We start from the raw sequence: 17,994 nt of genomic DNA, 5'->3' as shown, positions 1-17,994 counted from the left end.
GTGAACTTTCTACAATGGTTCATTAGTTTAACTTGAATTTCTGTCGTTTTCGTTTGAGCGAGCCTTGGAGTATTGCATGATGGCAATGAGTTATCCTCCTGAATTTTCTGAATGATTTGCTTTATTTTGTCCAAGACTATTGTATTCTCAGTACTTATTGGAATTTTATGACCGTAGAAGTCATTGAAATGAACATATTTTGATGCCCACTCAGATGTCACAAGCCATTATATAGGAATTTAATTATCTGTTTGAAAATCGAATGAAAAATTTGCTTTTTTTCCCCATTATATGAAGACCTATTTCAGAGCTGCGAAACAGTAAAAAAAAAGTGCAACCAAAAGAATTGAAATGTGTTTAAATGGCTTTCCCAACATGTCTTTCAGATTCCGAACCCTTTAATATGTTTCATTTTCATTTCTTCAAACTGGTACCAACTGAACTCGTCATTTATGTCGTTGAAGGCACAAACAAACACTGCGAATGAACGAAAAATTTTACTTACATTTAAACATATATTACAATTTCTACATAGGATTCGATACGATAAACTATAATAATTTAATAAGTAGGTACATATTTCTCATCTAATATACCATAAATGAGGTACGCCATTACGGTCTCGAAGTAATAATTTACAAAAAGATCTTTGATGCCTAGTTCAAGTCAAGTTAAGCGGGACGATAGTGAAGAATGATCAAATCTTGCATCTTTCATCTATAATATACAGTTTGCACGTTGCCACTCGATTTCATCAAGTCCATTTTATCACAACAATCTCATTATATCTCACAATTTAATTTTAACTATTCGCTCGACTGTCTTCGTACACGTTACTCTTCTTCTTGAGCATCCCGATATCCTGAACGTTCTCCAAAAAACTTTTATGCACCGACAGGATATTCGCGCTGTGAACCTCCTTCTTCAACTCCTCCATGTCCCTTTTGAGCTTCGCCCTTCTGTTCTGGAACCACGTGATGACCTGGGCGTTGGTCAGTCCTAAACTACTGGCTATCTCGTCCCTGTCGGCAGGACTGAGGTATTTTTGGTACAGGAACCTCTTCTCCAGTTCGAAGATTTGGTGGTTCGTGAAGGCGGTTCTCGACTTTCGTTTTTTTTTTGGTTGCGGCCTGTTGCTGAACAGGTTGAGGTTCTGGCCATCTGTAACAAGAGAGAAACTTGTGATATTCACCAAATGTCACTATGGAAGGATCAGATGTGATGCTGTTTTAATGGGGTGGAGATTTTCGGGAAACCGAATCTACTTCAGATCTTATCGTTTCTTTGCTCCTATGACTTACCTTCTGGTCATGAGATGAAGTGAGTTTGGGATGATGGAAACTTTATTGTGGGAGACGCAATAAAAATCGGAAATTCTTATAGAGAATTTTAATAAGACAATGACAATAATGACAAATCTGATACTAAAGCTCCTCCGTATTAGGAAAATATTGCAGAGACCCGTCATGAGACGTAAAATAAATATTGCGTACAACTTAACAATATGATACAAGTGTTATAAATACATCAATCTCCATCTCAAACTTAAATTAACTTTTTACAATTTGTACACTGATGGTTTGAATGGGATTAGTACGATCACGAGAATTTTTACAATTGAACTATAGCGACAAGAGAAAATTCGACATTCGAAGAACATTCTCACTTATATACACATAAGTCTTTCGCATTTTTCAGCCTTATTTACCAGGCGCCACTACCAGGTTCTTTGGACAATCATCCTCGCAGATGACGGCTTTCTTCTTTAAAATACCCAAGTCTTGGACGTTTTCCAAGAAACTCTTATGGGCGGACAACAGCTTGGCGCTTTCCACATCTTTCTTCAGCTCCTCCATGTCCCTCTTCAACTTGGCCCTTCTGTTCTGGAACCACGTTATCACCTGAGCGTTGGTCAGGCCCAGACTAGACGCTATCTCGTCCCTATCGGCTGGACTGAGGTACTTCTGGTACAAGAACCGCTTTTCCAGCTCGAAAATCTGGTGGTTCGTGAAGGCAGTGCGAGATTTTCTCTTTTTCTTCGGTTGCTGCCTGTTGTTGAAGAGGTTAAGGTGGTTCTGTCCATCTGTAACAAGGGAAAAGCTTCGTCATATGGCTGAAGCAAATTAAAAGTTTGGTTCGGAGGCTAAACGCAAACTTGAACTGTTAGCTTCAGAGATGTTTGTGGAAGTTCTGGCGATTTTGCTGAAATACTAGGATGTATTGATATCTAGTTAGCCTAGACCTAGACCATGCATAAAAAAAATATTGTTCTACCATAGCAACGAACAATAACTCATTAGAAGTGTCAGTGTGAAGTTTGAGGTCAAAAAAGTAGACCAGATGTACGCAATAAACTGAAAGATGTCCACCGAAATTGTGAGAATCGAAAAATTTGAAAGGGTTATAAGTTAAGTAGATTTACGAAGATATGCTTAATACCCTTGGTGATCAATGTCCTTCGTATGCGACAGTGAAAAATTGGACTGCAAGCTTCAAAAGAGGTAAATTTTCCATTGAAGGTGATGACCGATTGGGAAGGCCAGTTTCTGTGTCAGTTCCCGAAAATATCGATGCAGTTCATGACATGATTTTATCCGACCATCGAATTGGGCTAAAACGGATATCATCATCTAGTTCACGTCAATTTGGACATGAGAAAAATTGCTGCAAAATGGATACCCAGATGTTTGAACGTTGACCAAAAGCGTGCAGGGTAGAAGCATCGCGTTCGATCTGTGCTCGATTTGAAAACGATGTAGACTTCTTAAACCGAATTGTTACTATGGATGAGACTTGGGTACATTTCTACAATCCAGAAACAAAGCAACAATCGATGAAATGGCGACACTCTGGATCTTCAAGCCTTAAGAAGTTTCGTGTCCATAAATCCGCTGGAAAAGTTCTTGCTTCAGTTTTTTGGGATTGCCATGGAGTAATCATGATTGATTTTTTGGATAAGGGTAGAACAATAACCGAAGATTATTATTCGACATTACTGACCACTCTACGGAAAAAAATTTAAGAGAAAAGACGCGGAAAGCTATCCAAAGGTGTTTTATTTTTGCAGGACAACGCCCCTGCACACAAATCTCATGTTGCCATGCAAAAAATTCGTGATTTATGGTTTGAATTACTAGAAAACACCCCTTATTCACCAGATTTGGCTCCATCTGACTATCATCTCTTTCCTCAACTGAAAAAAAGGTTAAAAAGTCGTAAATTTTCTTCCAACGAGGAGGTAATAAAAGCTGTGCAGGTCTGGTATGCAGAGCAAGAAGAAACATTTTTTTTGAAAAGTCTAGAGACGTTGCAGCTTCGCTGTAATAAATGTATCCAATTAAGAGGAGAATATGTTGAGAAATTGACATTGAAATTGTTTGGTTGTATAGTAGGCTAAGAATTTTTCAATATATCCTCGTATCTTCAGTAACTTCGATGAAGTAATCATAGTAGGTGCTCATAACGATTCCTTTGCCATACACTGTGAGAAAATAAGTAAAGGCTCCTTATTATGACCGAAAGGAGGAAAATGACAAATTCCAGCATCTCAGAGGGACTTGTTTTTCGAAGAAGCTACTACAAGGACAAACAAAACTCTGAATGGTGTTGTGTAAGCACTCGAGAAGCCTGAATTCGAGGAGATAGGGAAGTTTTTGAATCATCCTGAGAGGCTCATAGAAAGTTGAAATGTTTACGGGCAAGACAACGCGGGGAAAAACTTAGTCCAGTAAGAAGGGCTCATAACACTGATTTAGCTTCGAATTATCCGGTCGTAGATAACCAAATCACCGAATAAGAACAATCAATTTTCTCCGGGCCGAGAAGAGGGTCTAAACCGATTTGGAGGATCGCGAAAATAATCCATCAAAATTGCCCTTTTGGCCTCCTACGCCCCGGGGCAATATAACGCGGAATCTGAGCGTCAAAACTGGCAATTATCACGGGCGATTTACCCAGCATGGGGACAGAGCGGAGACACTTGGGGCCGTCTATACGTGTGTGTTGACATAATACGTATTAATGACGCAAATTGAGGGGTAGGTTCGGGAATGCGCATCCAATAAACTCCGTCTAATGTAGCGTCGGAAGGGAGATTTGGGGGTGAGCTTCTATAACGTGAGTTTTTATTAATATACGGACGGGATTTCATTTGTTTTTCCACTCGATATAGCCACAGTTATGCTTGCAGGTGGATTAGGAACTGTTGGACTGAAGACGAGACGAATCGGTCATAATGAATTGCTGATATGATTACGATGCAGGTGGTGAGATTTTATTATTACAGAACACTGAGATACCCTCATAAAACGCCCCATTGTCAAGTCATTTTCGATGTTACCCAATAACACGGCTCAGAAATAGGAGAATACATTGCGTATTACGCACACACAAAATATGGTCCTCATGACAATTAATGGATAGAGGAATCAACCACAATTCGAAGAGAAACAAAGGAAAAACTACATTATAATCAGCGTGAGCCTGAAAAAGCATATGGTTGAGTCACTTCACGATCCACTCTACAAATCTCCATGGGAGAAATTGATAGAGTGATACATACATACAAACAACACACATCAATTTCCTTTGAACGCCGAGCCGTCAGAAAAACAAACAAGACATCAAAACACGAAGATACAAATTGACCGAACGGAAACTGAACGCGTCGTCGTATCTTCGTATAGTACACGTCTTAATTTTAGACCACTCAGTCTAGTTTGCCGAAACCGATGGTCGTAATTCCCTCATTTCTATATTTAATAGGGTGAGAAGGCGAGAAGTATAACCGCGTTATTTTTACCGCCTTTGATTCGACGTATTAAATCGAAGTCGCCGGTTGACAGGAACTATTTAAATCAACATCCATCGCTGCTTCTCATCTTCCGAGCGTTTATTGCGTATTCATCTGACAGTTCTGTGGAAGGTGCAGTGCCACATGAAAGTAGCCGACGGTTGCGCCCGCTCGTAAATCATACTTCGGAAGGGAAACAACAATAATCTGAACGTTTTTGGCGCTCCCAAATTACATATTTTGATAACGGCATAATCGACGTCTTCTTGGATGCATTTTCCAGCTTTCACGAATGCTTCAGGATGAAAATGTTGTTTGGACAGCCTCGGCCCAATCAGCTGTTGCAAAACCAGCATGCCACGATTGAGCAGCAAGCCCAACAGATGAAATATCATTCTGGGATTGAGTGCAAACGTTGGTCAACTCACGGCAGACCTTTCAAAGTCGATTCTCCAACGTTTGGTGTCCAAAACACACACGATAAGACCTTATCGAGATGGGTCACTAGTCTTAGAACACCGAAACCTTAATTTCAATCACCTACTACGTAAAGGGAGTGGCTTTTTGTTCCAAGTTTTCAACTGGTGCTGATATCTGTGGATCTTATCTACAATAGGTGAAGGTGTCCAGTCAAACATCATTGGATGATTGAATAAAAGGCGTTTGTAGGTTTTAACTTGATGCAACATCGATCAAGATCGACGAGTATGGCTTTAACGCATCGGAAACTGGTGTGGTACAGGTACTACCACCGCTGTTGGTCGGAAAGCCTCATTGGGGGTCATTCAGAGCGGAAAAATCGAGATGGCAGTGATTACGCGTCAAAGCGTGGAATTTTTTGCGGATTTGAATCCGGTAGATTAATTTGTTGACCGCAGTTATGCAGTCATAGACAATTGAGAATTAGGCTGTTGGGCGTGAAGATTTGACTGGATATACGATTCAAGGATTAATATTGTGGTTTTAAAGAATTTCTCGCTGCTCAATGAAGTACATATTCAATTTAATTAATGAAAACTTGAAAGGTATAGCGTATAGCTCGTTTTGTTAAGCATAAAACTTCTTGGAGGAGCTTCTATTTGCTTTTGACTGCATTAGATCGCTACTGCATATTCTGTTTCTCTCAAGGAAGAACCTCGAACTTTATCGAGTCACCCTGTAATCGAATTATCGGTTGAGTGTTGCCAACCGCCTAGGCCGGAAATAAATTTCCCCATACGAACGCAAACTGGCTCGTAAATGTTCCTGCAATAAAAACAGTTCGACTGTGAAAGTGGATTTTCGTTGTTCGTGCAACAAAATGGCCTCTCGACAAAAGAAGAACAGCACCGCCATAATTGACGATTTAGATATATAGCCCGTATCGGGCTCCTCCCGTCTCCCCCTTCTATATTGTGGGGGAGCTGTAAAAACCGATGGAGGAGGAAGAAGCTACGGTCCGAAAAAACTTTTCAGAACATGGTTCGGTTTGAGCCTCTGTGAACGTATGCAATCACTTCAGATATCTTCCAAATAAGGCCAACAATATTCGAAAAAAAAAGTTTGATCATCCACCAGAGGTTATCCACATTTTAACACTGTTTAGATCTGGATCTTCGCAAGAATATTCTGCACATCCTTATTGGATTCCTCACAAGGCATTGTCTAGCCTCAGAAAGCACTGGGTCTAAATGACAAGTGCAGATACTGTGGGAAGAGTAACGAAACTCAAGATCACCTAGTGACAGAATGTCTCGCCGTTGCTAGCCAACGCAAAAGATGCTTTGGACGAGTAACTTTCATAAGGTGCGAGAAGCTTACATCCTTGAAGCCATCCCAGATACTATGAATGTGTTCATTGGATCTCTGAAACTAGATGACGAGTTCAAGACAACATAGCCTCTCTGATCTTGTTGGATATATGTAGTTAATCTTCTTTTCGGAGGGTTCAAAAGTAAAGCAAGCCTACAGAGATGAAGCCAGATAACGTTCAATCTCCTGAACTGTACAAAATTTGACACCTTGAGTAGAAGGTAACATTCATACCCTATCTGAAAAGAATCTTCTGGTTCCTCTGCTCGAAACAAACATCCAGGTCCAGAACAGGCGAAGTGAAAGAGAAAAACCCAGGAAAAACGTCCAAATCAGCATCCCCAGATTTGCTACGTACCTCACCTCCATCCAGCTCGCAATAAATACGGTAAAAACGAAATGGAATGCTCGCAAAACGGCGAGAGCCGAAATTTACGATGTCACACGAGAACTTTCTCGCACCCGTGGTCGCTAGGAATGCTCATTTTCTCATCAGAACTAAATCGGGTGGAAAATAGCGAACGGGAGAGAGAGAGTATTTATTGCGACACTGTCAACCCCTTGTAGAGTTATTGTTAGCGCTTTGGTTCCTCCCAGCGCCTCCCCCCACTCTCCACTTTCGCGCAGGATAGTCGCAGTAGCAGGGATCCAGGGAAACTGGAAGCCTTGCCCTCTCCAGAGGCAGGAGAAAAACGACGAATACAACAGTTTTTTTATGGCTCTTGGAAAGAGCCTATAGCTTTCAAATTCTAAATGGTACACCATTTGATGAATTGTCATCAAATTAGCTATATAACGATGCCAAGATGTACTCTGTGTGCCATTTGAAATAAGGTAACACCCGTTGCAGAGGTCTGAAAATATTTTAGGGAGAAAGTTCATTGAAACTTTCGGGTGTATTACAAATAAGAATGAGGCAATAGAAGAAATTCCTTCATGCCAAAGGCACATAACCATTCAATTCCCTCTCGTAACGAATCAACCTATCCTCGAGATACCCAGAGGTAGGTCCGACCGATGTGAAACTGACCAACAAGTTGTTAATGGATCAAAACATCCGAAGAATTTTCCCAAAAAATTTAATATCAAGTGCAGGATTACAGTTTAAAACATTGTGTCGAACGTCTACGCTGTAGGTGAGAGAGGCACTAGGATACAGCCGACCAATGCAGCCCAGCGCGGTTGGCGCACCTACACCAAGACCAACAACCAGATGGTCCGGTGTCGGCGACTGACCACAAAGAACTCGTATTAGTCACACCTGCCAGTTACTACCAATCCAACTAACCAACAGGACAGCCAACCTAACTGGGTGATTTTGCGATATCATTAATAACCGTACTCTCTCTGTCTCTCTTTCCATCTCCCTCAGCTTACCTGACTCTGCAGCCACTTCTTGCATTTGCATCTACTAACTTGATTCTATTTAAAACTTCGCACCGTGTCCAACCGAGTCCCCGAATTATGGATCATGTTCCTTCTCATTGTAGAGCCGGGGCCCAAGGGTCTCTCCCAAATTGGCCCACACACACAAATAAAGACGTTAAATTATTGTAATAAACCTCTTTTTTCCCACCTCTGGTTTCGGAGAGCCGATTCAAGAGGCGCGCTTTTCTCTGCCTCGCTTGATTTATAGGAATCCGGACGGCAAAATTACCTTTGTTTTCTCAGGGAATGGCCACGATCTTACGGCGTTCGAAATCCGAACCCGGCAACTGTCTCATTATGTCTTTAAGACAGCGCAGAAACGTCGATTACTCAATTTTTTGACGTGTCGACTGTAGTTTCACGAGAACGACTCTGAGAATCTTTAAAATGGGGCGCGAAGTAAAAATTGAAGCCTCCCCTGAAAACTACACAATGTTTTCCTTCAAAACGAGAACAACATTCTACAAAAAAAATCAGTCGATTTCGAACTGTGTCCATCTTCGGGGGAGCGGAGCACTGGCAACCCTTTGAGCATCAATCAGGGGGGTTATTTTCATTAGCTGCCGTTTAATTAACGAAGATAATCAGACAGAAAACGCCGATTCATCCTGGTTCGTTTAAGAAACCACCGGAACTTTCCATTAGCAACATGATTCCACAATTCTTATTGATCAGGAATAATTAGATTACCTCCTTGAGCGCGTTTTGTTGGGCTTTGTTCTTGTCCGGGCCCTAATGTATTCATGTTCACGTGGATTTCATGCCGCTGGAATGGTGGATATCGATTACCTTTTTCCTTCGCACCTTGACTCCCAAAACTTCGAGGTATTTTCGACGAAAAAAAAGTTATCACCGTAATTTGGTCGCTTCTAATAAAATCGAGCATACTCCATTCACTTTTATTTCAGCACTCGGTTGGCCATGGAAATTTGACACATTTCACCCTGTATAGTACGAAAATGTGGGGTTATGAAGCTTGTCAAAACATTTTTGGGTTTTAAATCAACGCTATGTTGCCCGTTCTACGTAAAAGTTTCTATTATTACGTATTTTATCACAATGTCGAATCTCTTCGGAAAATATGTGACGAACATAATTGAAGTTTATACAAACTGATTGAAGGCATACCAAATCCAGTTATTTGCATGGAAAATACAAGGGATCAGTATAATATCATAATATGCACTAGTTTGAGGAGTGTTAATGTTCGTTATGTTCTTTGGCTAAAGTTTGAATACATTACATCAGTTGTAGATTCCAAAAATATTAACCAGAAGATGAAATACATATGACGCAGTGATTGGGAATAGGTATCTCCCGAAGGAATTAACAGATAATTACAAGAATGTTAAATTCTTCAACAGAAGAAATCTTGCATCAGTATAAGTAAAAGAAATTAAAAAAAGTTTCAAGTCAAGATTAACTTCACCTTTGAACAAAAATTTCACATGAATAAACAATTAACGTCCTGTCAACTGGTGCGTATTTGTGGCTGGATGACATTCATCGAAAATCCTGTAGTACTAAACTTTTCGCATTATTCGCTCAAACATAAAGTTCTCAAATGCCACCTTTTTTTTGGGTCTCCCAATAGAAGGAAATTCTTTGTCATCCTCTTCATTCACAATCTTTCTGATTGTGATTTTAGAATATCTGTGTATAAGTATTTGAACGAGCGGACGTGAATTCTAAATAGCACTTCCTGAAACCCTGTCTCTTTTTTCAATCACTTTCGGCATTTTCGTAATAAAAATCGATATTAGTTGTGGCAACGGCGTTATGACATTAACGACATATCATGAGTGCCAACCTTACTCCGTTCTAGTAACAAAAACTTGAGAAAATTATTTCATGGCCAACCGACTGCTAAAATAAATGCGAATGGAGTATATGTCGGTCTTTATATTCGAACTGCCAAAACTGATTTCTCACGCAACATCAGAAATATCGCTCGTTCGATATTTGCGGTATTGTCAATTTACGCAAAAAGAACCTGTCGGTAATTGGAAAGTATAGCGTTCTGAATTCGCTCGAAAAGCACGTTCGATTTGTTACAATATCAATTTGCGGTGTAACCAATAAACGAGTGATCCAGGAAAAGCATATCGAAATTAATTCATGTGTAAAGTGAATCAAACTTTTTGTTCTTCTTTGAGAGGGAAAAACCAACGTAGAGACATTCTAAAAATGGGAAACAGGAGATTGAAGAATATTCGAAAGAATAATCTTAGTATTTTCAGGAATCATCAGGCGTAGGCTAACCATTTTTCTTGATGGAGTAACAAGAACTAGTCTATTTTCAGAACAAATGCCTAAAATTTACCGCTTATTTGAGACTGAAAATATTTAATACGGTCAATATAACTGCTGCACAGAAATAGACGTAGAAGAAGAAATATGTTCACACCAATTTCGTTCGTAATGAGGCTGGGTACAGTCATTAATTGTGGGTTTATTTTTGAGATCGAAATGACTATGGATCATAGTACAGTGAAAAATCTTCATAAGAACTTAGATTTCTAATGAATCAATCTGAAATTTGATTTTGGATTGATGTCATTGGATTGATCAGATGGTGTCATAATATAAAAGTGTTCTTTTTCATTTTTCCACCTGGAATCAACTACATTTCCAGCCCAAATATTTCCTAGAAATGAATGAATAACTGGGTAAAGACTGTCCCACCTAATTGGTCCTATATTTCGATGGTATCATCGATCCCAGCCCACGCTATTGTGCAGGATCAAATGAGCGACTCAACTATCCCGAATCAGCGAGTATTCCATTCCTCCAATCTTATCCTTAACGAGGATACAAAATCAGTTATGTACAGAGAAACATCGCATGTAATACGATTACTTACATCGATATGGTCGTATCACTTACGTTCCAAATTTCAAGAAGGCTCAACATATCGCATGTCCAATTTGTAAAGTTTGACGGTAATATCTTTACGAACAAATAAGGACCGTTGTAGTTACGGCAGGACCGGACCGGGCACGGCAGTTTGAAATTTTCTCAACAAGTGTTTCCACTTTCGATTTTTCCGTACATATCCTCGGCGTAAGTGAAATAATGGGATGTGTGTGTGAATGGCTGCGAACCGGTTGGGTTTCGAAAAAAAATTCATTGAGGTACGATATTTCATTCACAACGGTATGACATTCAGCTTGTGCATGTGTGGGATGAGCAATTTGCGATATAATAAATCAAGATGCCAATCTCGTAATGTAATTACAGTTTATTGTCACTGTTATACTTGGGCGTGAACAAGGTACGGTGCAATAGAGAACGATGTACTGATGTGTGTTTATGAAATGAAGAAATTTTAGAGGTTACAGTCTGATATAACCGAGAAATATGATTTGAGCAGCATGTTTAAGACTGTGAAAGTTTTGTGAAAACACACTAGTTATCCACGCCACTGATACATATTCGTTTCATCCAAAAGCCTTGGCAAACTGCCACTTCTAAAGGGTAGGTACAAAGTCTAAGATGTGATTTTTCTTCTACATTTTGTCCTCTTGAATTACATTCAGTGTGAAATTTATTGGAGTGGCTCTGAGATGTGATTTCTTCTACGTTTTTCTCCTTTATTCTTAACTTCTTTCTTCATCAAGTTTCATAGGTACTTAACAGTTGCCAAAGAAGTGCCTAGGCAAATAATTTGAGGATTTTTCCTCGTTTTTCTAACTGTCTTTGACAAATTCTTTTAGTTTTCGAATTCGGAATTGCGTTCGAGTTCATTCCGTATGATGAGTATCTACGAAAAGATGTATTCCGGCTCTGATTTCATCCAAATAATCACCTCGCAATTAGTGAGTAATATCTAACCAGAGGATAACAACTATGTCAGAGGGTTGAGTGTTACGTTACGATAATTATTGGGCTTGATGCAGAACGTAAGTTTACGTGCTTCCAGATCTTTTGTCGGTATTCGATATACTTATCTTGTAACTTTTTTCCGAGCCCTCACCGTCGTTAACGATGGAGGACTGACCTCAGACGAGGAAAATTCGACAGGAACAACTCCCCTCAGGATATATTGAAAAATTCTTAGCCTACTATAGAACCAAACAAAATTTCAATGTCAAAATTATTTATTACTCGACATATTCTCCTCTTAATTGGATACATTTATTACAGCGAAGCTGCAACGTCTCTAGACCTTTCAAAAAAAAAAGTTTCTTCTTGTTCTGCAAACCAGATCTCCACAGCTTTTATAATCTCCTCGTTGGAAGAAAATCTACGACCTTTTAAACTTTTTTTCAGTTGAGCACAGATCGAACGCGATGCTTCTACCCTTGCACGCTTTTGGTCAACATTCAAACATTTGGGGATCCATTTTGCAGTAATTTTTCTCATGTCCAAATTGACGAGAAATGTATGATGAACTCGTTCGTATGAAATATTCAGTGCTTCACATATACGTTTTAGCCCAATTCGACGGTCTTATAAAATCATGTCATGAACTGCATCGATATTTTCGGGGACTGACACAGAAACTGGCCTTCCTGATCGGTCATCATCTTCATTGGGAAATTTACCTCTTTTGAAGCTTGCAGTCCAATTTTCCACGGTCGCAAACGAAGGGTTGATCACCAAGGGTACTAAGAATATCTTCGTAAATCTGCTTACCTCTTAACCCTTTTAAATACAGGTACTTGATGATGGCTCGATACTCCAATTTTTCGATTTTCACAATTTCGATGGACATCTTCTTTCTTTTAATTTATTGCGTAACTCTGGTTTACTTTTTTCACCTCAAACTTCACCCTGACACTTCTAAAGAGTTATTGTTCGTTGCTATGGTAACGCAATATTTTTTTATGCATGGAACTGGTCTAGGCTAACTAGATATCAATATATCCTCGTACTTTCGCACATCAGTCCACTTCTCTACGAACATGAATGAAGTCTTAAGTTGGTGAATGGAAGAAAGGCAGAAATGACACATTTCCGACAGGTCAGATCTCCAGTTTCGATTCCAGGAAATCACCGGACATGTGTTAGGCGCCGGAGTTTGATTTATGGGCCATCTCCTCTTGTTTACGGAAGGAATTAGTTAAATTGGCGACCGTTTGTCAGGTTTATTTTGTTTTTAAAGTTGAATTGACAAACGTATAGGAGTGCCTTGTCAGTGTGTCCATGAATGACAGCGCTATCCCTGGGGATACGTCTTCATAGGTGGTAATATCTGATGACGATTGAAGAAGTGTGAGACGCTGGAGCTCTGGAAGCTGTTGAGGCGCAACTGACATGATTCTGAAAGACGAAGTTCGTGAGAAAGAACAGTCGCTGGCTGGGAAGCCACTCGAAGGCTTACACCAAGTCCTAATTTAATTAAAACGCTACCCGAAGGGGTGAGACATATGCCGATAGACGTATCAATCCACCCCCTCATTTCTACGATTGCAGACCAATCGTATAATCCGGTTCCGTTGAAAACCACCCACCCACACTGATAACCGCAACCCCATCTCCTGATGTCGGGTAGAACATTAAAGGGAAAGGGAGCCGCTTCATAATTAATAAAACGAATAAATTATTTCCTGTCCGTGTGAAAATTAGGACAACGCACCCCCGGGCTACGTTCAACGTATTACTGTCATAAATAACAATGGGATATCTTGTATCATAAATGAAAACACGACTGTCGCGGTTGTTTGATTTCAATTCGACTGGTGTACACTTCGACAAATTGGTATTTTGAAAGAATTCGATTGGACAGGTGAAGTTACACGTTCAAGAAGGAAATGAAGGGTATTTTGAGTGCTAGATTCGGTGGTTCAATTTAAACAGATACATTATATTATTATTATCAAGCTTTTTCACCTTGAATTAGTATAGATTTTCGATTTAGAGGTTTCATTTGATTTTTGATGGCTGTCATTTTCAACACCTGTCAATTTTTGAATGACGACGTTGCAAATTTTACTATTTATAAAAACGGGACGATATATGCTTCAACAGCAAATGGAAATTGTTTGAATTCAGTACGAAAATGGCGAAATTCGCTGGAAAATTTCGTAAATATGTTTTTTTTGCTCATTTTTGACCCAAAAAATCTAGATTTAAACGTGGTACAAATTATCGTAGATCTAAACGTGATACATATTCTGAAAGAGCAACTCTTTTAGTAATAAATCTGAGAATTTCATCCATTTCGGCACAACCGTTCGGTCTTGAGGAGGTTTTAACTGAACCCAACTTTTTGGGAAGTTTTCGAAGGTCATCTTTCGAGTCGATTAATCTTCCAGGAAAATTATCGTAGATCTAAACGTGATACATATTCTGAAATAGCAACTCTTCTAGTAATAAATCTGAGAATTTCATCCATTTCGGCACAACCGTTCGGTCTTGGCAAATGTTTGACTGAACCCAACTTCTTGGGAAGTTTTCGAAGGTCATCTTTCGAGTAGATTAATCTTCCAGGAAAATTAACGTAGATCTTAACGTGATACATATTCTGAAAGAGCAACTCTTCTTGTTATAAATCTGAGCGCAACCGTTCCGTCTTGAGGAAGTTTCAACTGACTTTTTGGGAAAATTTATTATCGAAAGGTGTATAGTGTGACTTATCTTCGCACTCTAACTTGCCTAGTAAGCGAATAACTTGCTTACTTATAGCCTGTTAGTCTAGGTCTGTCTGTTTTCTAGTTCCTAAGCGTTCCAGGTGCCATCTTTAGTTGGCTGTATCTAAGCAGTTAAAAAAAAATATATGAAACACGCACACTATATTTCGACAAGGAATTACCCCTCAGCTATTTACACCTTGTATATATTTTTCCGTGACAATTATCGAGAACACTCGTTTTACAATGCTCCTCTACCACCCTACCACGACGACAGAAATAATACGTCATTTCTGCCGCGTCGTCAACACGTCGTCGCCTATTCCCAGTTCTTCATATCTGGTTACCTACGTCGTTTCCTCACGTTGCGGTTCCTGAGGGAGCACGGGGAACGGGACCGTCCTATGTATAACTTCATAGTCTGGGATGCCACGGGCGATGATAGCTAAACGAACAGAAAATTACTTTGTGCGTCTATCTGAACGTTCGTTATGGTAAATTTGAGTTCTGTAGACGACGCGGATTGTTGACAGGACATCGGGAACGTTGACGTGTCTACGGCTTGCTCCGCACACGGTTCTCGGAATAGAAAGGGACTTTTTGGGGGATACGACGGATTGAGGAGCTTCATTTCCTCTGCGTTAATCCAGATCTGAGGATGTAATTACACGACGATATCTGCTTGTCAGAATCGGGGGTCATTGATTATTTTCAAGCAATTTCAGGTGAAAATAAGACGTCACTTTCGACATCTACGAGGATATATTGAAAAATTCTTAGCCTACTATAGAACCAAACAAAATTTCAATGTCAAAATATTTTATTACTCAACATATTCTCCTCTTAATTGGATACATTTATTACAGCGAACCTGCAACGTCTCTAGACCTTTCGAAAAAATGTTTCTTCTTGCTCTGCAAACCAGAGACCTCCACAGCTTTTATTACCTCCGCGTTGGAAGAAAATGCACGACCTTTTAAATTTTTTTCAGTTGAGGAAAGAGATGATAGTCGGATGGAGCCGAATTTGGTGAATAAGGGGGGTGTTCTAGTAATTCGAACCCTAAATCACGAATTTTTTGCATGGCAACATGAGATTTGTGTGCAGGGGCGTTGTCCTGCAAAAACCAAACACCTTTGGATAGCTTTCCGCGTCTTTTCTCTTCAATTTTTTCCCGTATAGTGGTCAGTAATGTCGAATAGTAATCTCCGGTTATTATTCTACTCTTATCCAAAAAATCAATCATGATCACTCCATGGAAATCTCAAAAAACCGAAGCCAGAACTTTTCCAGCAGATTTTTGGAGACGAAACTTTTTAGTTCTTGGAGAACCATCACAGTGTCGCCAGTCCATCGATGGTTGCTTTGTTTCTGGATCGTAGAAATGTACCCAAGTCTCATCCATACTAACAATTCGGTTTAAGAAGACTACATCGTTTTCAAATCGGCACAGATCGAACGCGATGCTTCTACCCTTGCACGCTCTTGGACAACATTCAAACATTTGGGGATCCATTTTGCAGCAATTTTTCTCATGTCCAAATTGACGTGAACTATATGATGAACGCGTTCTGAAACATTCAGTGTTTATGATATCCGTTTTAGCCCAATTCGACGGTCTGATAAAATCATGTCATGAACTGCATCGATACCATCGATGGGCATTTGGCTACCTCAGATGTCATAGTTACTTTTTGTCACTATGACTCTTCAAAGGTAGTAAGGTAGTAAATATGACTATTAAAGTAGTAAATACTCTGGGAATAATGAACTCTTCTTGGAATGCGGCTTTCTCATAAAAATATTTCACCTTCGTCGTCATGCATGGAACTGGTCTAGGCTAACTACATAGATATCAATACATCCTCGTATGTTCATGTCTAGCAGTTATCGATGATCAGATGAAATAGCGGTATTTTGACATAGGTTAGCGTCAGTTTGAAGGAAGTGTATTTGGCACAAGTCACAGAGCCCGATAAAGCTCTTAGATTCAACTCATATAGTGAAGATTACTGTTTTTAGCCTCAGTATTCATAAGGATCCATCGGAGAGGTGGAGCTATAATAATAAACACAGAGTTTTCGTAAACCAAAGGCATTTCTGAGAAGGAAAAGGACCGTCTTCGCCGTCAGAAAATCCCCACTGACGTCACCCACCTTTTTCGACGAATAAGACGCTCCTTCTCGCGTCCGTCGACGATTCTGCACGCCAATTACAAATCTCGCGAGACCACGTCGCACATATGTCTCAATAGAGAGGACGGAAAAAAGTTAATTACCGCATTGTCGGATGGGACCCACGACCACGTTGGGTGCTCTATCTCAACGTGTCATTATCCCACACCTGGACAATATTTAATGCGATCCGAATAAGCACCGTGGCCGCCTATGATTTCATTACAAGTTAAATTATTTGGCATGCTTTTTAATTAAGCCGGACCGCCGCGCGCGCGTGGTATCAACAATGACACCGTTAATAAGGTTGTCGACCAAGGCTCTTTCGGATTGAGGCAGGAATGACGCATGCATGTGGAATTGGAGGATGATGGTACCTAGGCGGAGCCCTGAAAGAAGCCTCTCAAACCACCTTCGGCACCCTTACGCTCATGATACATATGAGTGAGATGTTCTCCTTTTTTCTACAACACTTGGAAGGGTGTAGGTTCAGCACATACCGAAGAAGAGGCAGATATGTAGCTCAGAAAGTTTAATTTGCCTTCTCACAGGTTTTTCCCAGTTTTGTACCTAATGGAATCACTAAAAGCCACAAATATCAACCTATATCCAAGAGAAACATACTTACTCCTTGATTACAACAAATTTAACATGTTACGATCGTTTCCAAGACTTCCAGTGAGAGCTTATGACCCGCAGCTTCTTATGGGACCGTTTGTATGGTCAAAAATGCTTTCATTATAGGACAGAATGAATGAATAGAGTCGACTGCAACTTCCTTCCATCTCTCAAGCAATTTTCGAACTCTCTGAACCCTTTGAGGCGATCCCAGTTGCCGAGAGATTGGGAAAACTCCTCTAAAGTTCAATTCCAATCTATATGTCAGAGCCGAATTTCTGTCGGAATTACTCCAGTCCAACCCTGACTTTCCCATAATATCGCCATCCTCGAAAAGCGAGTAAACGTTTAAGCGACCGTATTTCTCTCGACACGTCGTTGAGAGTCATCTTCGAGGTATTTTTTCCACGTTATTAAACTGCGTTAAACGCAAGAATTACGGGTGTTTAGTTAGATATTAATTTGCTCCAAGCGTTCGTCGAATAGTTTATCCATTTTCCAGACGTTATTCGTTGTTTACGATATGCTATGACGTTGGAATTTGTCACCAAGATTTTAAAAGGTTTTTTGGAGAATTCATCCAGCATTTTTCAAAAACACGATTTTGCTCACTCAT

The 17,994-nt window shown here is 39.9% G+C and overlaps 1 protein-coding gene across 2 annotated transcripts in view; it reads right to left on the bottom strand.

Moving 5' to 3' along the window:
- Positions 1–484: 484 nt before the first annotated feature.
- Positions 485–17,994, bottom strand: part of LOC123312796 (homeobox protein Nkx-2.5-like) — a 39,449-nt gene continuing 21,939 nt past the window's right edge. The window contains exon 2 of one of the 2 annotated variants that reach the window (XM_044897295.1): positions 485–1,161. In XM_044897295.1, coding sequence (XP_044753230.1) covers positions 803–1,161 — 359 coding nt within the window. In that variant the 3' untranslated portion in view covers positions 485–802. Of the gene's footprint in view, positions 1,162–1,374; positions 2,084–17,994 lie in introns of those variants that run through there. The other variant, XM_044897293.1, reaches the window with a different exon arrangement.

The sequence above is a fragment of the Coccinella septempunctata genome, chromosome 5 (assembly GCF_907165205.1).
Source record: "Coccinella septempunctata chromosome 5, icCocSept1.1, whole genome shotgun sequence".
Lineage (NCBI taxonomy): Eukaryota > Metazoa > Arthropoda > Insecta > Coleoptera > Coccinellidae > Coccinella > Coccinella septempunctata.
Note: the sequence above shows the minus strand (reverse complement) of the source record. Positions and strands in the feature narration are given on the sequence as shown.